Here is a 23,943-nt window from a genome sequence, read left to right as displayed (position 1 = left end):
TTTTACGCCATTCTCCTGCCTCAGCCTCCCGAGTAGCTGGGACTACAGGCGCCCGCCACCTCGCCCGGCTAAGTTTTTGTATTTTTTAGTAGAGACGGGGTTTCACCGTGTCAGCCAGGATGGTCTCGATCTCCTGACCTCGTGATCCGCCCGTCTCGGCCTCCCAAAGTGCTGGGATTACAGGCTTGAGCCACCGCGCCCGGCTAACAATGCAGTGATTTAAGGCAGATGGGCTGAGAAGGGACTTCCTAAATAGTGACTCCATGGAAGTAAACAGGGGAAGACAGGTGAGATATGGTCAGGACAGTGAGATGACACAGACCAAAACAGATCCTATGGTGAAGACTGTGGTAACTCTCAACTTAAGAGGACAGAGGGCAACTTAAAGCAAAACACTTAACATACTCAAGTTGCCAGGACAACTGCAAGACTGCGTGAGTACTGGAAAAATTACCAGAAGGACAAGATGCCCTGTAACACCCCTTTATCTCTTGTTGAACTCAAAACAGACTTTCATTCATTTCATGGCCTGCTTGAACAAACACAAACAAAAACGAAAAATATTAAAAGTCACATCACCCGTGCCAGGCATGGACACGCGAGTACACGTGTGCACACACACCACACGCACATACTACTTCTAGTCTATTTACAGAAACGGCCTGTTTTTCACTAGCTTTGGTTAATTAGCAATCAGAAGAGAGTTGTATGGGGTTGGAAGAAAGAACTCTTTGTTTGGAAAACCTGTGAAAATACTCCCTCAGAAGCTTGTAACTTTCCCTACGCATCACCCTGGCCCTGAGGACAAGCCCCTGTGCCAGACGCCTCAGTGAGGCACACAGAGCTCACATTCAAAGGCAGTTCTCTTTGTTGTCCCCCAGGAGTTAAACCTTAAATGGGTTTACGATTTGCAGGCTTTTTTGGAGAGTGGCTTAGTGGTGGTTGCCTGCTGCCAAAAATGGAGCAGAGACAAACCCTAGTGAATCCCACAGCTGTTGTGGCTGCTCCGTTGGACAGAAGAGCAGTTGCCTGAGGCATTTCAAAGACAAGCAAGAACACAGGGAGACTTTATGAGGCCTGGAAGTGAATTTGCAATTATTGGGAGCAGATGGTCAGTTCACATGGGGAAGAAGGAGATTGGAGCCATCGTTCTCCAGTGAAGACCATGGCAAATGGTAATTCACTGAGCCTTAGGTCCCCAGATAAATCCCGTATTGGAAAAGTATTCAGCTACAACGTAAGATCATCATCTGCGGCTAGTTAGCTTTACTCTCACGCTCTTGACTTCTAAACCTAAACAGTCACAACTTGGACAGGAAAAAGCCGGTACATGCACATCTTACCTTGGTTAGAAAGAAGAAGAGGCGTGGCTGCTCTGGTAGAAATAGGGAGCATACTCATCCTGGTACCCTGGGTTTCCCGGAGGTGGCCTGCCTGAACACCGCCTCCAACATTACTTTGCCCAGCCCTTTATTTCAGAAAAATCTTCATTTTAAACAAACATCCATGAATGCTGGGACACTGTTGAACGATTTTGAGAGTGGAGCTTTCATAATCTTCTTTTGTAAGCTATATCCACTTTTTTCCATCACCCTTTCCGGTCAAGGGCTGCTTTCTGATGCACAAGAATTCTCTTTTGCTGAAATCTCAGCCTATTTCCTGTTATCCTCATGTTGATTCATCTGAGAATCACATTATCTCTTCTAAGACACTGTTTACTTAGTCCATTATGACGCGTAAGGTCGGTCTTTACTCATTTTATGTTTGAATGATTAATTTGTTCAATGTACGCAAAGTACTCTTAAGTACCCCTGATGTGCAAAGTGCCAGTGAGGCACTGAGGAGGATGGAAGAACCACAACTGCAAGATGCTAAGAACCTGGTGAAAGAAGCGGAAACACTTGGGAAAGAACTGTAATACCTGCAAAGTGCCAAGATACGAGCATAGTCAGAATGTCGTGGGCACATAAAGAAGAGAGAAAATAATACTTATTTCCAACTGGAGAGACTGGGACACTAGCTTAGAAGGAGATAGAGTTTCAGTTGGGCCATATATAGGATGACCTACCATCCCAGTTTTAAAACTTCAAGTCCTGCATCTCAGGACACTCCTCAGTTGGCAGGCCTAGTGATAAAGGACAGTTATAACTTCGAATTTATCTCAAGGGTGAGACACAGTGAAGACAATGGGCTGGGAGTGGAGACGAGGGGTTGATCGGCCCTCAAGCTGCTGACTCGGCAGCCATTGGTGCATAAGGCCCTGGACAGGGTGAAGATTTTCAGGAAAGCAGGGCCAGGTTCTCACTGTGCCACACATTGCACAAGGCACCAGGGAGATGAGGCTCAGGCCTGGCACACGGGTGGTGGCTGAGTGGCTCTCTTTATAGACAGGGTATGAGCTCTGGTGCTTTGTAATCCTGGGACTCCTCTAACACACATGAGGGCTTACTCAGGCCGGCCTCACTGCCCTGCAGGCTAGGGCATTAGAGAACCCTACATTATGAATGAGGGACCGGAGGAGGGGCAGATTTGGGGGAGTTGTGGTCTAGGCTGTGCGCATCATCTTGAGTTGAAGGGAACATAATAAAAACTTGTGGCATACGTTCACATTTACCACCTCCCTTTGGAGCTCTATTTAGACCTACGTCTTAGAAAACTGACTGTTAAAGAATGGCCTTGGTCACATGGCCAGCAGGAGAAAGCTGGAGTGCAAACTGCAGACTCTCTTTCTGACTGCAGGCCCGGGGCATTCCCATAGCGTTTCCAGATGACTGAGGCTTACCTGAAACTTTAAAGATTTTAATAGCTTTATGATTCAGTGTCATTTTAGTATATAGTCATCCCTTAGTATCCACAGGGGATTGGTTCCATGCCCCCCTCACCTATACTAAAATCTGTAGATGCTCAAGTCCCTGATATAAAATGGCATAGTATTTGCATGTAACCCAGTACATCCCCCATATATTTTAAATCATCCTTAGATTACATATAATACCTACTGTAATGTAAATGCTATGTAAAAAGGCCGGGCATGGTGGCTCATGCCTGTAATCCAAGCACTTTGGGAGGCCAAGATGGGTGGATTGCCTGAGGTCAGGAGTTCGAGACCAGCCTGGCCAACATGGTAAAACCCCGTCTCTACTAAAAATACAAAAAGTAGCCAAGCATGGTGGCGTGTGCCTGTAATCCCAGCTACTCGAGGGGCTGAGGCAGGAGGATCACTTGAACCTGGGAGGTGGAGGTTGCAGTGAGCCAAGATCACACCACTGCACTCCAGCCTGGGTGACAGAGCAAGACTCTGTCTCCAAAACTAAATAAATACGCTATGTAAATGGTTCTTGTATTGCACTTTAAATTTTATATTTTTATTGTTGTACTGTTATTCTTTTATTTTTAAATTTTTTTTCAAATATTTTTATCTGGGATTTGTTGACTCACAAGTGGGGAAGAACCCTCAGATGCAGAGGGACTACTGTACTCTGTTTAGTCATCTAGATCACTGGTTAGTGTGTTAAATCTTATCTATTCCAGGACAGGTGAAAACACAATAACTCAATTTATAATCTCTCATCTCTTCTCTTTTCCTCCAGAATCTTGCAATCATGCTCCAAAAACTTTGACGATGTGTATCTGAAACCAGCTCAATTGTCCCAAAGAAATGATATTTGCAGGTTTTTCAATAAACATAGAAATTGACCCTTTGAATTAAAACTAGAAACTTACATTTGTCTGTTCTGAGTGCCTTCCTCAGGAAATCAACCCTCAGGCAGGGGAATGAAACTCACTCAATCACTACATCCAGACGATGAGACATAAGACCCCTCATCCATCATGATTGCTTCCTTGTTCTTCCTAGTTCCCTGTTTTCCTGCATAAACTTCCTAATTTTAGTCCATTGTTGAGATGGATTTGAGACTAAGTCTCCCATTCTGCTTTGCTGCAGCACCTGATTAAAGCCTTCTTCTCTGGCAATACTTGTTGTCTCAGTGATTGACATTCTGTGCTGAGAGCAGCAAGACCTAGACCAAACCCCTGACATTTTAGTAACATATCAAGCACTGCTCAATGTGATAGCGTCAGGAGGCAGCCAAATGCCTCAGCATATAGGGGAGGTACCCAGTGAAACCCCACCTCCAAGCCAAAGAGAGTTTAAAGCCTGAAAGTCAAAGCTACAGGTTAAATCCTAGGATTGGATTGAGAGCTTGTCTTCCTGTTTGGTGTGCTTTCCTCTGATGGATCCCCACCCTTTATCTATTTTCCATATACCTACCCTTTCCTAATTGGTTTTCTATTCTGTCAGGCCCACATTTGAGTTGTATCTTCACTTTAACCTTTTTTGCATACTCAGAAACCAGTCAGCATGCACACCCCATCCTGTGCTTATAAAGACCCCAGACTCAGTCATTAGAGGAGATGACAGCCTGACTGCAGGGAAGAGACAACCTGACTTCAGGGAAGATGACCTGCCCTTTCTGTCCCCTCTCCAGCTCCCCTCTCCACTGAGAGCCATTTTCATCACTTAATAAAATTCTCTGCCTTCACCATCCTTCAATTGTCCATGTGATCTCATTCGTCTTGGATGCTGGATGAGAGCTCAGGACCCACCAAGTGTGGGTACCCAGAAAGGCTGTCACAGCAGCCCTTTGCCCTTGCTGGTGGAGCAGCCACCCCACACGATGAGGCAAGGGGCCAACTGAGCTGTTGACACAAGTCTGCAGATGGCAGAACTAAAGGAGCACTGTAACACCCCCTCTGGGGCTTTGGGGTTGCAGTCATCCTTACCTGGGTGTTGCTGCATTCCCCTCAAGGTGACATGCCTGGTCTGGATGCAGGCCCTGCACAGAAGTTGCTCCTGTGTCAGCAGCCAGAGCAGCCAGTCGGATCCTGCACTTGCTTGCTCACGTGCTCCCTCCTGCAAGGGGTTGAGCATGGCAGACCGAATAGGTGGGGTGCCCCTTCTATGAGTCCATTGAAAGGGCCAAGAAGAATCCTGCATTAAATGCACCAGGCCCTCACTGTTCCAGGTACTGCAGATGAGCCAAAGATATGTATGACCGTATTTGTGAACATATGTGGCTTATAAGCATGTGTACAAATAGAAAAATATGCTAGGCTGGCTGTGTCTGAATAGACTCTCTTGAACCTCTTGGTTCCAGCCCCCAAAGAAGTAATGATTTCATCAAACAGATGCAGAACCTCCACCCCTTGAGATGGAGAACTACTGACTGCTACCCGCTTTTCTGGTCATAAGCTGAGTTTTCTGCCCCTTTGTCCTCAAGTGGCTTTGAATTTTGTTCTTTTGAGAAAATGCTCCTGAGGATACAGGAACAGAGTCCCAGCTATTTTCAAAGGTAAAAACCAGCCTTCCTCTCCCTGTACTCTGTGTCTTCACATTCATCATGTCATCTTCTCTCTTCCACTCATGGGCTCTCTCAAATGCTTCACTGCTATTCCCCTCGCACAAGGCCACAACTGGCCATGGAGTTCTCATTAATAAAATGGTGCTACTTGATGTTCAGTCACCTTACATGATTTTTGTGAAAATTAACTATGAAGTTTGAGGGACTTTTCTTAATGATATGAAATGATAGTCCCGTTTCTTATAACTTTTTGTTGATGAAAGTAAAAATACTGTGATTTTAGCATTCTGTCTCCAACAAATCTACCTCTCTTTGGCCTGAGGCAAGTCACCTAATCTTATATATCAGTCTCCTGTGTGTAAAGCATGGAAAACAATTGTTACCTGGCTCACTGGGATTGCCAGGTTTAATTAGTTATGACTTTAAAAGGTTATACAAATTGCTTTGTAAATTATTCATAACAATGATAGTATACAACTCCTTTTGATATCTTTATTCCTTCTCTGATTTCTTCCATATCTGGTTCTTCTGCTATAGAAATAAAAAGTCGTTAGTGCTGAATTTGTATATATTTATCTGCATTTCTTCCTTTTCAATATTTTAAGGATCTTACGTAATATCACAGAAAATGTAAAAATGTTCAGAGAACTCCTTCCTCTGGTCTCTTGAAGCCATTAGTACAGTGGTTTTCAAAGCGGCATCTTCAAACTAGCATCAGGAATGCCTGAGTTGCCAGTTCCCAAAAGGTGCACCAGGGCACTCTGGGGCACTGTCGCAAACTCACACAGGAGCCTTGGGATATTTTTTAAATTCTTGAGAGACTCACAAGCAACACGGGACATCTGTCAGACATTCAGCAAACTACTAGTCCAAAGTAGTTCACGCTTTCAACATGAGATTCTGTCAACAACATTCCTTTCCATGAGTCCATATCTAGCTGGATTTTTGGCAGATGCTGTGATAAAAAGCAGGTGCTATGTGAAAATCAATATGGAACAGAAAATAAGGCTGGCAATAGCCCATCTGATTCCCAGGTTCGAGAAACTGTGCAGTGTCCAGCCAGTGCAGACATCTCATTATTAAGTAATTGTGGTTATTATTAAAATATATTTTTCTTTCAATTTAAGGGTGTTTTTAAAAACAGCTGCTAAGTTGTTAGGACACAAATACTTCTTCAGGTGTTTCAGTCTATGTACTTAATAAATGCAACTGTGAGGTATTTCTTTTGGCCTAGAAACAGAGTTATCAGAAAAGTCTGGTGGCCCTGTTGAAGGACACTATGCAAAAACTACTGAGGCCTTGAGGACACCAGGAGCCAAGGAAGTCTGGAAACCTCTGACATGAGAACTTGCTCCAGATGCAAATTCTTGGGTCCACTCCAGACTTCCCGAATCAGAAACTCTCTGGGTGGGGCACAGTGATCTGTGCTTTGGCCAGGCCTCCAGGTGATTCTAATGCATGCGCATGTTTAAGAAACATTGCATTAGCAGCTCATGTCCTAAGAGCAGCAGGTGTGCTTGGGCGGGTAGATGTTCTGTTGTTAAATTAACATCAGGCTAATCTCACAGTTTGAATGAGAAAGTACATAAATGACCCAATTGGGGGCAAGAAAACCATCCCCAAATCAGTGTACATAAATACATAATGCATATATCTTGCTGTCTTAAAGCTCATTCCAGCCTCTTAAAATTATGAAAACGTACTGTTTTCATTACAAAGTGTGAGTAATTTGTGCTTTCTCTTTGGCATTTTGGGGAACCCGAAGTGCCTTTTGATTTTTTAAGACTGAATCACTCTATTATTGAATGCTTCAGACTGGTGAGAATGAATCATATCATTCCTTTCAGAAGACAGAATTTATGGCTGGCCAGTAAGGCATGATCCAAAATCTTTGGCAGGAATCTGATTTGTATTCTCTTCTGACTTGGTGGCAAGCAGGACTCTCCTCATACACCTTGTTAGTGTTTCTGTGGAGAGGAATAAGGAAGAATGAGGTGCAAGGAGGCCCCTGGGTTCAGTGGAAACGCATGGCTGTGTGAGTGTTAGAGATTTTGAGGAAAATCTCTTGTGCTGAATAGCAGACCTCAGTTTTTCATCCTGGTTAATCCCCTTAAGCCTTTGTACATATGCAGAGATTTCCAAACTTTGGAGTGCTAAATCAGAAGCTTTCAGCAACAATCTTCCTTGGCATCCCCTGTTTCCTTAGCAATATGGTGGTCTACTGCTGAGCATAAGGAAGCCAGTCAGGAAAGTGCATCTATGTAGATACAGGGGAAGAGCAATCTTTATTATCTTGAGTCCTCTGATACTGGAATGGTTTCAGTGCTTGACCTTGAGGTGACAGCAGGAATCAACTGGTCCTCAATCCCTTGAGGACAGTGAGGACAATGCATTACAACCACTCTGGCTCACAACAGCTACTCAATAGCTTTCCTCAATGTTGTTGCATTACTGAATGTTATTACTTTTAGAAATTAAATTACAGCCATCTTCTGAGATTGGTATAAATTCATTCCTTTCTCTTAAAAATTTCAGTCTCTTCTTCAGAGTTTGATACTTTTTGACCACTGATTCCTTCCTGAAATTCTTTCTTCCCTTGGATATATACCCTTATGGAATTGCTTTTGGTTTTCACTACTCAATTTTCTTCTTTCTTCCTTTTCTTATATATACATGCTTTCCCCAAAGATCTACACATTAACCTTTTCTCTTTTCTTCTTAAACCAGTCCTCTACAATCTCATCCATGTCAAGGAATTCAGCTTTCTCCTAGTCATATCCTAATCTCTTTCTGCTCTCTGCACCTCTCCTGGAACTTCACTCTTGTCCTCTTTCAAAGTCCCAGTTCCAGATTTCTAACTTCTTAAAGGAGTCACCACTCTCAGCTAACTAGGAAAAAAAGTTAAATAATGAAGTCATGTTGTAATCCCTGTTTTTCTTTGGCCTCACTTTCAATTGGTTCCTAAATTCATAAAACATCTATAGATTGAGTCCTTGCCAGCAAGAAGGCATTGTGTTAGTACTGCAGATGTAAGACTTGGGCCCTGCCTTCAAGAACATAAACAAGCCTCAATTTGTAACATCTTATTCCTCCTTTTTGTTTCTGCCATTGACCTGTTTTGCAGTAGCCTCACTTCCCACACGAACTATTGCAATGAACTATTTTTCTGGTCTTCCTGCCTCCAGCATCTTGCTTCTCCAGTTAATCCTAACTTTGGTGCTAGAAAAGACATTTCTGGATCACAGCACTTACCAGTGTGATCCCTTGATTAAAAACTTCCCATCTCCCCCCTCACCACCATCCCCTACACCCATTTGACTACACTTGTCAAAAAATTTTAAGGAAAAGCTTGACACAATCTCTACTGATGCTCTTAGAAACACCATATTTCCTTTGAAACGATTTTTGCTTTTAAACTATACCAATTGGGTTGAAAAGAGTCTTTATGGCTTAGAATGAAATGAAACATTTTACCTGGTGACAAAAACCAAGAGTATGTTAGATTCAAAGAACTGTTTCATCACTGTCTACAGAAATGTTTCATTAGTGTCTTCATAAAAAGAGACAGACAAAATTATGTCTTTGAAGAACACATCTTATGTAAACCACACAGAGTAACTGATCAGTATCACTTATGAGTGAGGTAGTATTAAGCAGAAATATGTTTTGAGACTAGCTCTTCCACTGAGTAGTTATGGCTGACCTTGGATTACTTTCCAGCTCAAGATAATCTAAGACTCTCTTTTAGATAGCACTTTTGCTTACTCATCCATTAATATAGCACCACATAAAGCCCTGAGAATTCAACATTGAACACAACAGACATAATCCTCACTCCCTTGGGATTTTTCTTTGTTGGTCCAACTCCCTGGCTAGTTTCAATGGCAAAGCCAGATTTCAAGACTAAAAATTTATTTAATAGTTAAAACCTAAAGATCTGCTTGTCCTAAGGCACTATAATGGACTAAGAAGGGCTGCCCAAGATATTGGAATAAGGATGGGGTCAAATAAAGTGAAAGATTTGGGGAAAATTAATATATATCCCCCAAAAGGTAAAATGAGTGATAAAAAAGTTTACATTAGAAAAACAGCATAGCCTTAAAAGTAGAACATCTATTTTATGTGTATGCTTAGTAAGAAACAGACCAGTGATTTTTAAATATCGGTTGGGGATCCCAGGGTGTAAATTTTTGCCATATGGAAGAAAGTTTCAGTTTCAGGAAGCAAGGAACAGTCGAAAATCTATGAGCTCTAGAGTGAGAAAACCTGACTTGACGGTCCAGTGCTGCCATTTAGTAGTTGTGGAACCTTGAGCAAGTCACTTATCATCCTTAGGCTTGGGTTGATTAATTTGTAGCAATAATAATAGCTAATGTGGAAGTGCATATAATGAGTCAAGTGCTTTATATACATTATCTCTATAATCCTATGATATCCCCATGAGGTAGCATTTTTTTTTATTGTGGTAAGAAAACACAACATAAATATACCATCTTAACCATTTTTAAGGGATAAAAAATAACTTCTGAATGTGTTAAGAGGTAACACATTAGTGTTTTCTCTATGTACATTGTTGTGTAATGGGTCTCCAGGTCTTTTTCATCTTGCAAAACTGAAATTTTATACCAATTAAGCAACAACCTCCCCATTTCCCCCTCCCCCGAGCCACTGACAATCATCATTCTCCTTTCTGTGTCTATGAGTTTAACTTCTTTGGAATCCTCATAGAAGTGGAATCAAGCCGAATTGGTCTTTTTGTGATTAGCTTATTTCACTTAGCATAATGACCTCAAGGCTCACACACGTTGTAGCATATAACAAGATTTCCTTCTTTTTTAAGGCTAAATAATATTCTACTTTATATATGTACCACATTTCTTCATGTTTTCACTCATCATCAATGGACATTTAGGTTGCTTTTACCTCTAGGCTAGTGTGACTAACACAACAATGAACTTGGGGTGCAAATCTCTTTGAACTCTTGGCTTTAATCCTTTTAGAGATATACTAAGAAGTAGAATTGCTGGATCATATGACAATTCTATTTATAATCTTTTAGGAACCTCCATTCTGTTTTCCGTAGCAGCTGCACTGTTTTATATTCCCATCAACAATACACAAGTGTTCCAATTTCTCCACATCATTGCCAAGACTTCTTATTTTGTTGTTTGTTTGTTTTTGATAATTACCATCCCTAGGAGTATGAGGTAATATCTCATTGTGGTTTTTATTTGCATTTTCCTGATGATTAGTGATACCAAGCATCTTTTCATATGCTTCTTGGGCATTTGTGTATCTTCTTTGAAGAAATAGCTATTCAAGTCTTTTGCCCATGTTTTTAAATCAGGCAATTTGTTTGTGTTGTTGTTGTTAAGTTGTAGAAGTTCTTATATATTCTAGATGTTAACCATTTATCTGATGTATGGTTTGCATATATTTTCTTCCATTGCATAGGTTGCTTTTTCACTCTTGACTGTTTCCTTTGCTGTGCAAAAGTTTTTAAGTTTGATGTAGTCCCATTTGTCTATTTTTGCTTTTGCTGCCTGTGTTTTTCATGTCATATCAAATACATTTTTGCAAATCCAATGTCATTCATTAAGCTTTTCTCCCATTTCCTTCTAGAAATGTTATAGTTTTCAAGTCTTACATTCAGATATTTTATCCATTCTGGGTTATTTTTATATGTGGCATAAGGCAAGGATCCAACTTTATTCACTGGTATGTAAATATTCAGTTTTCCCATTTATTGAGGAGACTGTCATTTTCTCATTATGTAGTCTTGATGAGTTCATTGAAGATCATTTGACAGTATACACGAGGGTTTGTTTCTTGGCTCTCTATACTGTTTCATAGGTCCATATGTCTATCTTTATGCCAGTAACATACTGTTTTGATTACTGAAACTTAGTAATATGTTTGAAATCAGGAAGTATGAAGCCTCCAACTTTGTTCTTCTTTTTAAAGATTGTTTTGGCTATTCAGGATCCATCGAGACCCATCAATTTTAGAATTTTTTTCTACTTCTGCAAAATAAAAAATCCCACTGGGATTTTGATAGGTATTGCATTGAATCTCTAGATCACTTTGAGTAGTATAAACATTTTAACAATATTGTCTTCTAATCCATGGTATGAGATGTCCTTCCATTTACTTGTATCTTTAATTTCTTTCAGCAATGTCTGCAGTTTTCAATGTACAAGTCTTTTGCCTCTTTGGTTAAGTTTATCCTTAAGTATTCTATCCTTAAGGAGCCTTAAGTTTATCCTTAGGTATCCTTATTTCCTTTTGATAGTATTATAAGTGGTATTGTTTTCTTAATTTCATTTTCAGATTGTTAATTGTTCATGTATAGCAATGCAACTGACATTTGCATGTTGGTTTTGTATCATGTAGCTTTGCTGAATTTGCTCATTAGTTCTAACCATTTTTTGGTGGAGTCTTTATGGTTTTCCACATATAAGATCATGTCATCTGCAAACAGAGATACTTTCATTTATCACTTCCCAAGTTGGATGTCTTGTGTAGGGTGCCGTTATTAAGACTGTATTATAAATGAGTAAACTGTGTTTTGTCATATTTCTGAATTTGTTGTGAGGATTCCATGAGCTTATGGGTATGAAATTGTTTTGTAAACTATTTTAGGGCCATTGATTTCTACAATCAATTAAGTGTCAAAACAGACCTCTATTCATAGAAAGTAGATCTAAGTTAATTCTTAGCACTAATGGAGGTCAATAAAGATAGAAACAATGGCATGAGTAAAAGGAACCTAGTGAATGTTTAAAATCTAGCTAAGAAATAACTTGGGTATTCAACACAATAGAATAAAACCATAATCGTTATTAATGCAGTTTTTTATTAATAAAAACTGCATTTTTATTAATGTTAAACTACAACAAAAGCTATGATAAAACATTTTGAGTTCTGAATCAAAGGTATTTTTCTAGGCAATTTCAGTCATACGTATAAATGGAAAATAAAATTTAATTAAATAGTATGGAGTTAATAATTTTATAGTTAAAACTATTTTCAAAACATCTTTACTATATATTGAGTCTGATATATTTGGAGGTTTAGCTGGTGTGTCTTTGTCTGTTTTTCTGTTCTTAGAGCTTCCTAGTAATTCCTCCAAGTTAGCAGGTATATATTACTTCTCACTGTACAACAAAAATAGTCCCAGTCTTTTCCAAACTGCTGGCTCCTGCAAGCATGTATTCAGCCTCAGAAAACACCTCTCCATCACAACTCTCCTTCCTGGATGATGTGGCTACAGGAATTCCTATTCCAATTCTATTGCTGTTTTGCCAAGGAAGGCCCCCTTATTCTATCCCTAGTGCCCACTCCATAGCACAATGTACCTCCTCTTCTTCCTCATGGTACTCTTTGGTAGATACAACCATACTCAGCTACCCCTCGATACCACAAACATTCATTCAACATTTATTGAGCACTTACATGTTCTACAGTTCTAAAATACAAAAGTAAATAGAAATGTTGGAGTGTGGAAGGGGGGATGGTAGGCATCAAAGAGAGGCATTTCAGAGTAAAGACTTTCCCAAAGGGAAGGCACAGATTCTTGCCAGTGTATGACCAATCCCATGACCTGTGAGGAGTGTAGCTCCTCAGGGTGAAGAGTACCTTTGTGTGTGTGGGAAGAGCTACACCACAGCCAAGAGTGAAGGGCCTCTCATGCCACCTTAAGGAGTTCAGATTTTAATCCTCTGGGTCATAGGGATTTTCAAGTATGGAATTATTTTTTTCTCGAAAACAATACCTGTAGCAAGTGTGAAGGATGAACCATAAAGGACAGAGAATCCGTGTAACTGACACACTTGTGACCGGCCAGGGATAATGGTGGCCTGGATTCAGCGGGGTGCTGTGAATATCGGTGGGCAAAAACAGGGTCCCTGGGGCCCTTACTGCTTCTCACAACATTTGTTTCCTTCACAGAACTTGGAGATTCTCATATTATCAGTGGAGTGCAAGTTCCTTGGAACCATGTCAGCCTTGTTTACCTGTTAAGCCCAGGTCTGGCACCTGTAAGGTATTTAAGCACTGGTTTAAAGGTGGAAAGCAGGAACCAATGGCTAAGAGTGAGATGAGAGTAAGGGAGTGTATGGTTCCCAGGTCCCTAACTTGGGCACTTATTTGGATGGGAATAGAGGTTGAGTATCCCTTACCTGAAATGCTTGGGACCAGAAATGTTTTCGGTTCTGGCTCTTTTTCATTTTTTAAAAATATTTGCATTATCCAAAACGCTCCAAAATCTGAAAGATTTTGAGTGCCAACATGATGCTCAAAGGAAATGCTCACTGGAGCATCTCAGAATTTGGAGTTTTGGATTAGGGATGGTCAACTTGTACCTTAATCTGGGAATGCCAATACCATGAAAGCTGCAAATCAGGATGGGGGAGGTGAAGGAGGAGAGTTAGTAAGTTCTCTGCGGATGAGGAATTAGTCTCAAGAGATAGCAAACTAAAGCTTGGATAGGATAGTAGTTTTTCCAAGGTCACATCACCGGGAAACAGTAGAGTGACACTGGAATCCAGATCCTCTGAATCTCAAAGTTATCAGTCACCCTCTCACCCCTTTCACCACTTGTCACCTCTCACCACTCACCCCACCAGTCCTCTAGCAGACTTTTTACATAGACTGCTGCTGTGATAATTCCTCACATCCCGTATCTCTTTGAAATTGAGCCTTGCTGCTCCTCTTATCAGGAAGAGCCCTCAAATCTGGGTTTGGCCATGCAACTTGTTTTGACCAACAAATCAAGCAGAAGTGATACACAACTTATAAGCCCTAGGCTCATAAGTTGAAGAGGTCTTTCAGCTTTTATGCTCACCCTCTTGGAACTCTGAGACAAGAAGCCCAGGCTAGCCTCCTTGAGGATAAGGGACCACATGTAGAGGAAGGCCTAGCTGACAGCTGAAACCAACCATGAGGCATATGAGGGAGACACCATTAGGCCACAAAACTCCATCAAGTTGCCAATGAACTGTCACTGCACAAGAAAGGAGAGACCAGCAGAAGAACTCACCAGCTGAGCCCTGCCCAAATTGCCAACATATAGAACTGTGAACCAATAAATGATTGTTGTTTTCAGCCATTGAGTTTGGATTGGTTTGCCATATAGCAATAGATAACTGACACATCCCTACATCCAAATACAACACATTAAGCTGTCTCTGAAGTGAGGAAGAAAGAATCTCCTTATCACTGGCAAGGAGGAAAAAACTGTCAAATGTCAGGGACAGTCCCAGACATGTCAAATTATTAGAAACATAGGCTCCTTTGCTCTCAGAAATAAAAGAAAACTATTAAAACCACAGAGCTGAGTTTCACTGTGAGTTAAATAAGTCATTGTGGGTAAGCAGGAAACTCACCATCCTTTACTATTGGTTCTATGGGAAAATGTTTCTCATTTGAATAAAATAATTTATAAACTCACTTGCTGGCAAACTGAGGATAATTTGTCCTAAGACATAACACTGCATTTTATAAAGTCAGAGTAAACAGAAAAAAGACAGCAAGGAGAAGACAGAACACAATCTTCCTGCACTTACATCCTTGCAGGAATGTTTACGAAGGAAAAAATATCCTGTGAATGCAAAAGACTTGTGCTTTGGGAAGAGAACAACTTCTAGCTGTAATTGAATCATTTGGGGTCACATTTTGTGGGTACCCTAAGGTGATTATGCTCAGAATGGAGGCTTTCAGAATGTCATTTAGCAAAAGAAAACATGGCTGGATACCAGTAATAAACTAATGCCCTTGAGCTACTCATTTTTTATGGCAAACTAATTGAAACATACAAATTGTATAATGTTCCCTGCTTGTGAGAACGGGCAGGACTGAAATGCAGATGATTGATTCTGAAATGGAGCCACTAAGATAAGGTTTCTTCTTCAACAGAAAATATGTTACTGATCTAATTTCTGTGCAGCCAAGATAAGTGGAACTGCCATTCCATCCTATTGGAAAGATCCTTTGTCTTCCATGAGCAAACAAAGCTGCACAGATACATTTTTGTTTCTAAAATAGATTTTCTTTTCTTTCATTCTCCCCCAAGCTTTTTTTTTTTTTAAAGTAATTTATAGAGAGTTGATTAAATTAACCGGTAAACTCAAGAGGCCAGATTCTACTTTTAAATGGATGCTCTTGGTTTCTGTGAGCAGAAGAATGATATAGCCTAAGGAGAACAATTACATTTTATTCACTGTACAGTAAGGATATTTGGAGGGTGCAGGAAGGGATGGGGTGGGCCTGTTATCCAGAGAAACACTGTAATGAATAAGCTCAAGCTTAGCAAATTTTTAATTCATTTTTTAGTGTGTGGGTAGAAGGGCAACTGCACCGTGTTCATAGACATAAATCCTTTGTCTGTCTCTTGAAGCAAAGATAATAAATCCTAGGGTTACAAATTAAGACGTGTATCAAAGAGAGATAAGAAGAAGTGACTTAAGATGAATAAGTGGCTGTGTTGCTTCACAGAAGAGGAAAGCGCTACCGTCATTAAGTCAGGGTTGGCTAGAACGTTACCTATTCATTCACTTTCTATGCACCTAAAGTACCCCAGACATGCACACACATCTCTAGTCCATCTGAGCTTCTCATGGCTGTATCTTGGTCTAAGTCTCTGTGTAGGGGAACAGAAAAGCATCTCCTAAAACTAGCCATTTGTTTCAACAATCACAGCTACTTAAATTTAAGTTTTGTATTTCAATGGGTTTTATATCCCATCAACATCTTTTTAAAAGTTATATTAATTCTATTGAATAAATATTTGTTGAGCACTTTCTGTGCAAAACACTGGGCTAGGAAGGTCCAATAGAGGATCCAAAGATATAGAAGATAGCCTAAACTTTCACTCAGCTTATTAGACAAATAAAATAATAAAAAAATTGATGTCCATAAAACAAAAAACAGAAAAACTAAGAGAGAGAGAGAGGAGAGAATAAAACGCTATGAGGTGGGATTTCAAAAGCAAAAAGAATTATCTGTTGGCAAGAGAATTAAGATTGCTTCTTGAAAGAAGACCTTCAAGGATGGATAAAATTTCAATAGACAATGACAATGGTGTGGTTATGGAGAGAGTTCTAGATTGGTCTAGTTTAAAGGAATGGCTGGGCTGGATGCAGTGGCTTATGCTTTGGGAGGCCGAGGTGGGTGGATCGCCTGAGGTCAGGAGTTTGAGACCAGCCTGGCCAACATGGTGAAATCTCATCTCTGCTAAAAACACAAAAATTAGCCAAGTGTGGTGACACATGCCTGTAGTCCCAGCTACTTGGGAGGCTGAGGTAGGAGAATGGCCTGAACAGAGGAGGCGGAGGTTGCAGTAAGTCAAGACTACACCACTGCACTCCAGCCTGGATGACAGAGTGAGACTCTGTATCTGATAGATAGATAGATAGACAGACAGATAGATAGATAGATAGATAGATAGATAGATAGATAGATAGATAGATAAATAAAGGAATGGCTGGAAAAAGGTCCAGAAGAGAAAGTGCAGCTTGGTTTGTCTGGAGCCAAGATACCAGGCAGCAGAGAGTCAGAATGGAGGGACACTCGGAGTGGGGACCTAGTACTCAATTCAGCAGGTGATAGGGGCAACATGATGAGCACTGAGCTCAGATGACGGTCAAGCAGACACATATTCAACATGAGGTCTCCGCAACACCACCACCAGGACAACTGCTCCACATGACCAGTGTCCTCTCATTTTTTGGAGCTAGTCTTTTCATAACATGTTTCAGAGGGCCTAATATACATTATATTAGATATAATATATATTTCTATCATATATTTTCACAATTTGCTGTATATATAACAGACACCAAATATAATATCAAGTACAATATCAAATATATTACATATCTATTGTATATGCAGCTTTTCAATTTGCTATATAATAGATATCCCAGTTATATAGGTGTATGAATGGCCCTCACTAGTAAGTGCTGCAACCATGATTCACTCAGTCTACTGCTATCGCCCAAAAGGCACAATTCTCACTGGCTGAACTTCCCATCGCCCGAGGTGCTTACAGAATAACGGGTGCTGAGACCTCAATTCAGACCACTCTCAGTTGAGGTGCCCAGACACCCCAGGTTTTCATGACTGGCCAGGTGATTGTGACGTGCTAACAAGGTTGGGACCACTGACAAAAAGGGTTTTTTCTTTTTTTTTTTTTTTTTTTTTTTGAGACGGAGTCTTGCTCTGTCACCCAGGCTGGAGTGCAGTGGCCGGATCTCAGCTCACTGCAAGCTCCGCCTCCCGGGTTTACGCCATTCTCCTGCCTCAGCCTCCCGAGTAGCTGGGACTACAGGCGCCCGCCACCTCGCCCGGCTATTTTTTTGTATTTTTTAGTAGAGACGGGGTTTCACCGTGTTAGCCGGGATCGTCTCTCGATCTCCTGACCTTGTGATCCGCCCATCTCGGCCTCCCAAAGTGCTGGGATTACAGGCTTGAGCCACCGCGCCCGGCCAAAAAGGGTTTTTTCATGTAGGTGATTTACATCATCTTCTGGGGGGTCCTTATATTATTGCACTTTAAGACCCAATGAGGCTAAAAATATTAATTTTGAATAAATGGGCATATAACATTTTAAACTTACATTTCTATTATGGTCTTGACTTTTGAATGAGTCAGGGCTATCATTGAGAAGAAGAAGAAGACTGGGCATGTTGGCTCATGCCTGTAATCCTAGCACTTTGGGGGGCCAAGACGGGAGGATTGCTTGAGTCCAGGAGTTCAAGACCAATCTGGGCAACATAGTGAGACCTCATTTCTACAAAAAAAAAAAAAAAAAAAAAAATTAGCTGGGTGTGGTGGCAACCAGCTGTGGTGAGCTATAATCATGCCACTGCACACCAGCCTGGGTGACAGAACTTCTCTCTTAAAAAAAAAGAAGATAAAAAAGGAAGAATAAAGGAATGTAACTTAATAGATTTTTAATGACAAAGGAATGTTTAGTCACTACTTAAAACTGGAAGTCTGTGGCGATCCTGGGCACGTGAGAACATTAAGAGATTTGTGAGCTGTAGCTTCTGGCATTATCTACCAGTTGGGGTCCAGACTTGAATGGTGGGTGGGGAAGGAGCAAAAGGGTCTCTGGCCTTAGGTATAGTGACCCCCACTCCACACTGGCCCCCTCATCCCTCTATCCCTCTTCCCTGTTTTTTGTCTTTCTTTTCTCCTTCATTTATCTTCTTTTTTTGGTATTCCTCCTATTTCTTTCCCCTTTTGTTTCCCACATTTTGATTTTTCTTCTTCCTCCACTTCTCCAATCACTTTGTTTCTTTCTCACCATTATCCTTTCCCTTATTCAGTGTTTGGGTGTTCCCAAAACACCTGGATTATACAATATTTTAAATTATTAGTTGTATTTATTGAATGAGCTTGATGCTCCCCGGTCTTAGATTTTAGGGCGGCAAGTTAAACATATCATCTAGTTTTCTTTAAAACAATAAATTTTAAATAAGTTACTTTTCACTAATAAGTTGGGAAATCATTTCTATTAAAGAAGAGAAAAGAAAACAAAACTCCTTGTCCCCTTGCCAGATATTTCTGATAAAGGGAGATAAATGAGTACTATATTTTAAAGGCAACCATTGCAAATGTGCTTCATGAAAAATAGGTGACATGCTACACGACATTGAGATGACTGCTAGCTTTGTACATTAAAATGAGAAAAAAAGAGTTGGGAACACCATAACATCATTTTCTAAATAGTAGGAGGATTTCAAAGCAGCGAAATCAACAGACACACAGAGGTTATCACTGACCACAAACAGTTGTCCATAAATTCCAGTCCTAAGAGGACACACTAACGCATGATGACTCCGTTGACCAAAAAGAAAACACAATAGCATCTATAAAAGGCCTTGACTTTACTTCTTCATTTTGTCACTTTTTCTTCTGTCTGTAATGGGTTTCTTAATATTCAGTCAGTCTACGTCTGTGATTTCTTAAGTATGAATCTAAAAAAGCATTTCTTCCAAGAATTCATCTTTAACTCCCAAGGTTTCCTTAGCCACCTACAATGCGCCAGGCTCTTTGGTCATGAATTTGCCGATATTATTTCTAATCACTGCAACAATCTTACAATGCAGATATTTGTATACCATTTTGCAATTAAGGAAACTAAGCCTCAGAGAATGTTAAGTAACCTGTCTGTATCAACGAATACAGGTATTGTTGGTATTCAAATCTGTATGTTTAATTCCAATGACAGTGTCCTTTCCACTTCATCAAACTGTCTCCCTTGCGTTTCTTCCTAATGACATCATACACCAATTATCTGTTATTTTATTTATTTATTTAGTTAGTTAGTTAGAGACAGGGTCTTACTCTGTCACCCAGGCTAGAGTGCAGTGGCGCCATCTCAGCTCACTGCAACTAGACCTCCCAGGCTTAAACAATAGTCCCACCTCAGCCTCCTGGGTAGCTGGGACTACAGGCATTTGCCACCACGCTTGCCTAATTTTATTGATTTTTTATAGAGATCGGGTCTCACTATGTTGCTCAGGCTGGTCTTGGACTCCCGGGCTTAAGTGATCCTCCTATTTCAGCCTCCCAAGTGTTGGGATTACAGGCGTGAGCCACTGTGCCCAGCCCCCATCATAAACTAATTATGTTCTTTTTCAGCAGCTTTACCCACCCTTATTTTGTTTCCTCAATCAAACTAAAATAGGAACAACAATAAAAAATCTGGAGAATAATTCCCTGAAAATTCTGAGCAGTAGACATTGCTAGGTATTGTTAAGGAAAGTCAGCTGCTTTGGGGGGCCAATTATCTCCTCCTAGTTCATATCTACCAAGCCAAAAGTTCCCTATAGGAAAGCTCATTAGGGGAGAGGAATGAATAAGAATTAAGTGTGTGTCTCTCACCTTCTACCAAGGGAAATATATAATTTGGAGAATTTTATTCTCTCAAAAACAGTATTCACTGTCTTGTAACCAATATCTCCCTTAAAACAAAAAAGCCCTGCAGAGAGTTGCAGATGTGACATGAAATTACAAGCACCCTCATTTTGGAACCCATGCTGGTACAGATATAGCCTAAGACTGCATCCTTTTTAAGGCATTATTTCATATTGCTGAGGCTTTAAACATCACCTGGAACCCTATGAAGTCATGTGGTCCCAGTTCTATATTTATATAATATGAAATGGCAGATTTACATTTATTCCTGTGTAATTTCAACCAGTGATTTTGGCCCATTGACCCATCATGTTGAAATCTTTAAATATTCTCAGTCTGTCTGTCAACCAATACACTTGTTATCTTCCTATGAAGCATCCCTTCCAGATGTGTTGCCCCGCCTCCCATGTTCCTTAGTCTCTATTTGAACACACATCTGTTCTTGTTGGCTAGACCATAAACTGTATGAGGACAAGACTTATGTCTGTCTTGTTCACTACTGGATCCCGGCATTTATCATAAGGCATGGCATGGTGTAGAAGCTCAATACACTTTGAATAAGTGAAAGCACAGATGGAGGGGGGAAATGGGAATAGGACAAGGAAGGGAAGGGAAGGGAAGGGAAGGGAAGGGAAGGGAAGGGAAGGGAAGGGAAGGGAGACATTATAGGTAGAGGAAGGAGAGAGAACAAGATAAGATCAAGGAATAGCAACACATACAGTGTAGAATCTATGATGCTTGAGTTGTTACTTATTTAACTTCTCTGAGCCTCATGTTTTTATTTATAAAATATCATAACATCAACCTCACAGGATTGTTGTGAGCATGAGGGGAGATGCTGCTACACAAACATCTGGTCTACAGGAGGTAGGACCCACTGAGGTTGACAGGCCGCCTGGGATTCTTTCACTCTCAAGGCTGCCAGGATGATCAAATGACAAGATTCTGTGGCTCTGAGCCATTTCGGGCTGCTGAAGGAAGTATCTGGGCCTTACGCTCGCTGCATTGCCCCTCTTTCCAAATGAATCACTTCATTAAAATGAAAGGTTTACTAAAACAGTCTGCCAGGTTAGGATGATTCATCCACCCCAGCTGTGGCCGTCACCAGGAAACCATGTGCATTCAGTGCAGTTATCAAGCCTGAATAGCCACTAATTTGCAGAGCTTTTGGTCTCAGTGCCATTTATTTTTGTATTTTAAAAGAGGAAGTGCATAAGACATCATTATGTCCGTCCCACATAAGAGGCTGGTAGACTCTTAGTAAGTGGATGCACATGTTTGCATTTCCAAAAGCTTCTCTTTTCAGCACAAGAAAATACACATGTCGAATTGGCTGTTTGTGTAAAGTATGGGCATATCTATACGTTGGGTTAGTCCTTCCCTTGACGGTAAGCCGTAATGAAATACATTTTTAATGTTAGATGGAATTTTAAAAGTCTACTCTCTGCAAACCTCAGATTTACCACCCTATTTAGCTTGTCAAGTAAGGGTGCTACTTGCATTAAACGAGTCACATCTAATCCTGAACACAGTTTCAAAGTAAATTCCCTTCCTTTTCAAAACAGACAAACTAGCAAAACCTGACTTCTTCAGAGTTCTGGTAAAGCCTGAAAATCAAAACGATAAGCTTTATTCATCCTGAAAGGCTAGAGATATAAAAATAATCACATATTAAATTAGGTATTCCTATCATTACTACATTAAGTATTTCCTACATGATAAAGGGCCCTCTGGCACTCAAAAGGAAACATCATCATCTTCTAATTCAATTTATTCTGGTTATATATATGATGTATCCAAAATTGTGAGTAGCCTTTATAGCTCAGAGGCTGCCCTTTATTTGGAACTCCTTGCCTTTAATCCCTCTCCGGTTGCCACACTCCTACATCCTGCCTATTTTTAACAACGTGGAGAGGAGAACATGGTGAGGCTGGGATGGCCCAAGGGCCTCAAGAGGCTGCCCTGGGAGCAGTGGTAACAGAGTGCTAGACGTTCCATTTATAATACTGAAATAGCTGCACAACAGCCCTCTGTCATTTGTTTTTAACCACAGTGAGGGACGGAGAAGATTTTCACTCTATGGGCCGTATTCAGGTCCCTCCCTTCCGCATATTTTCAAATGGACTAAACAACCAGTTTCAGCTTTGAACAGTTCTCACTTTATAAATCTCGATCTTTAAGATCTACACATGCAGGGCTTCCAACATAATGTTGAAACTGTCAGAAGGAAACCAATTTTGTCACTATCAGTAGTATTGACCCAGCAGGTGTGTGTTTCACTTGAATTACGGAAGAATTGCTCAAAATCACACAATGGAAGACTGCATCCAGGAGAACGTTTGCTTAGACATTTTTCTAACTTTTCCCACATCAAATCATTTAGCAAGATTTGTGTCTGAAAGTACTTTTCCAATAAAACTGGATTCGATGCAAGTTGCAGAAGTTTTACAGCGCCAGGAGGTGGGATGATGAGGGTTGTAAAGGATGAAAATGTGTTGCCTTTGCCTGAGAATGTTAGAGAGCTGGTGGGTTAAAGAAGACAGTGAGCGCATCATTCATCAAGCGAGCTTCCCTAAGGTACCGACCCTGGGCCCACGTCACAAATGATCTGACCCAGTCCTTTTCCATGTTTTGATTATTTTAGGGACATATAAAAAGGTCACCACCAAACAATTTTCCCATGACACCTAGATCCTGGTATCATGTGGCATTTCCATGAACCAGAAAAGAGTCCTCCCTTCGTGCCTCCAGAACACCATGTGTGTTCTGTGCCTACCATCGTTGTAGTCCTGCTAAAAGGATAGTTTGTATGGTCTTAAGGCAATAACTATGGACAGCTGGACCTCCTAAAAGACTTCTTAGACCTTTGTAGAAAGACAGGTGCTGGTCTTCCTCTTTCCAACACGGATTTATGGTGTGATGTTCACTACTCTTGCCCTTGAGCTCAAATTCTGGCAATTAAGAATAGACGTTAACACAGAGACCGTTTTAAAAACTATATTAAGCCAATGGACAGCGTAAACATGCCTGGAAAGAATATATGCAGTGCATGTTTCATCCAGGAAAAGCACAATTACCCCAAAGAACACAATTATCCATACAGAACTTAAGTTGAGCACTAAATGACGACTCCACCTACAACAAGGGCCACAGCATGTATTTATAAGATGAAGCATGCTGTTGGGCTCTAGCTGCAGCACTGCTGGCCAAGGGGGACCTCCTTGTGAAGGCCAAGGCTGCTGGTCAGTGACAAGGGCAGGGCTGCCTTCTCGGCCACCTCTGCTGACAGCTATACAGCTGTGTCTGCTTCATGTAGCCCCGGAGACCACGGTGACCCCCTTCAATGTATGAGGTTGATTCTACTGATTTATGTCAAGGGTGGCTCTGATTTATAAGCATATCATCAAAGCCTAAAATTGAACTTTCAAAATAGTATGATCTAAAGATGATGCTTAGACTGAATGGGATAAAAATAAAGGCCTCTCTTGAATGGAAACAAATTTGATGAGCAAGGAACAAAACATAAATGAAGGTTTTTCAACAGGCCTGCCACAGACCGTGGAGGAACACCCTCTCCAAGTGTGCTGTCAATTGGTGATCAAATTGTAAAATGCATTAGTGCTGCAATTGAATATACGCACTATTGGGATGCACAGTC

General features: G+C 40.8%; 1 protein-coding gene across 8 annotated transcripts in view; it reads right to left on the bottom strand.

Annotated features, from left to right (window-relative positions):
- Positions 1 to 23,943, bottom strand: part of LOC105486007 (StAR related lipid transfer domain containing 13) — a 553,767-nt gene that overhangs the window by 137,206 nt on the left and 392,618 nt on the right. The window contains exon 1 of one of the 8 annotated variants that reach the window (XM_011748649.3): positions 1,344 to 17,250. The exons of the other annotated variants lie outside the window; for them this stretch is intronic. Within the exon in view, the coding sequence (XP_011746951.1) occupies positions 1,344 to 1,401 (58 nt within the window). The 5' untranslated portion in view covers positions 1,402 to 17,250. Of the gene's footprint in view, positions 1 to 1,343; positions 17,251 to 23,943 lie in introns of those variants that run through there. 8 annotated transcript variants of the gene reach the window in all.

Source organism: Macaca nemestrina, chromosome 16 (assembly GCF_043159975.1).
Source record: "Macaca nemestrina isolate mMacNem1 chromosome 16, mMacNem.hap1, whole genome shotgun sequence".
NCBI lineage: Eukaryota > Metazoa > Chordata > Mammalia > Primates > Cercopithecidae > Macaca > Macaca nemestrina.
The sequence above is the reverse complement of the archived record's forward strand: the minus strand, read 5'-3'. Positions and strand labels throughout refer to the sequence as shown.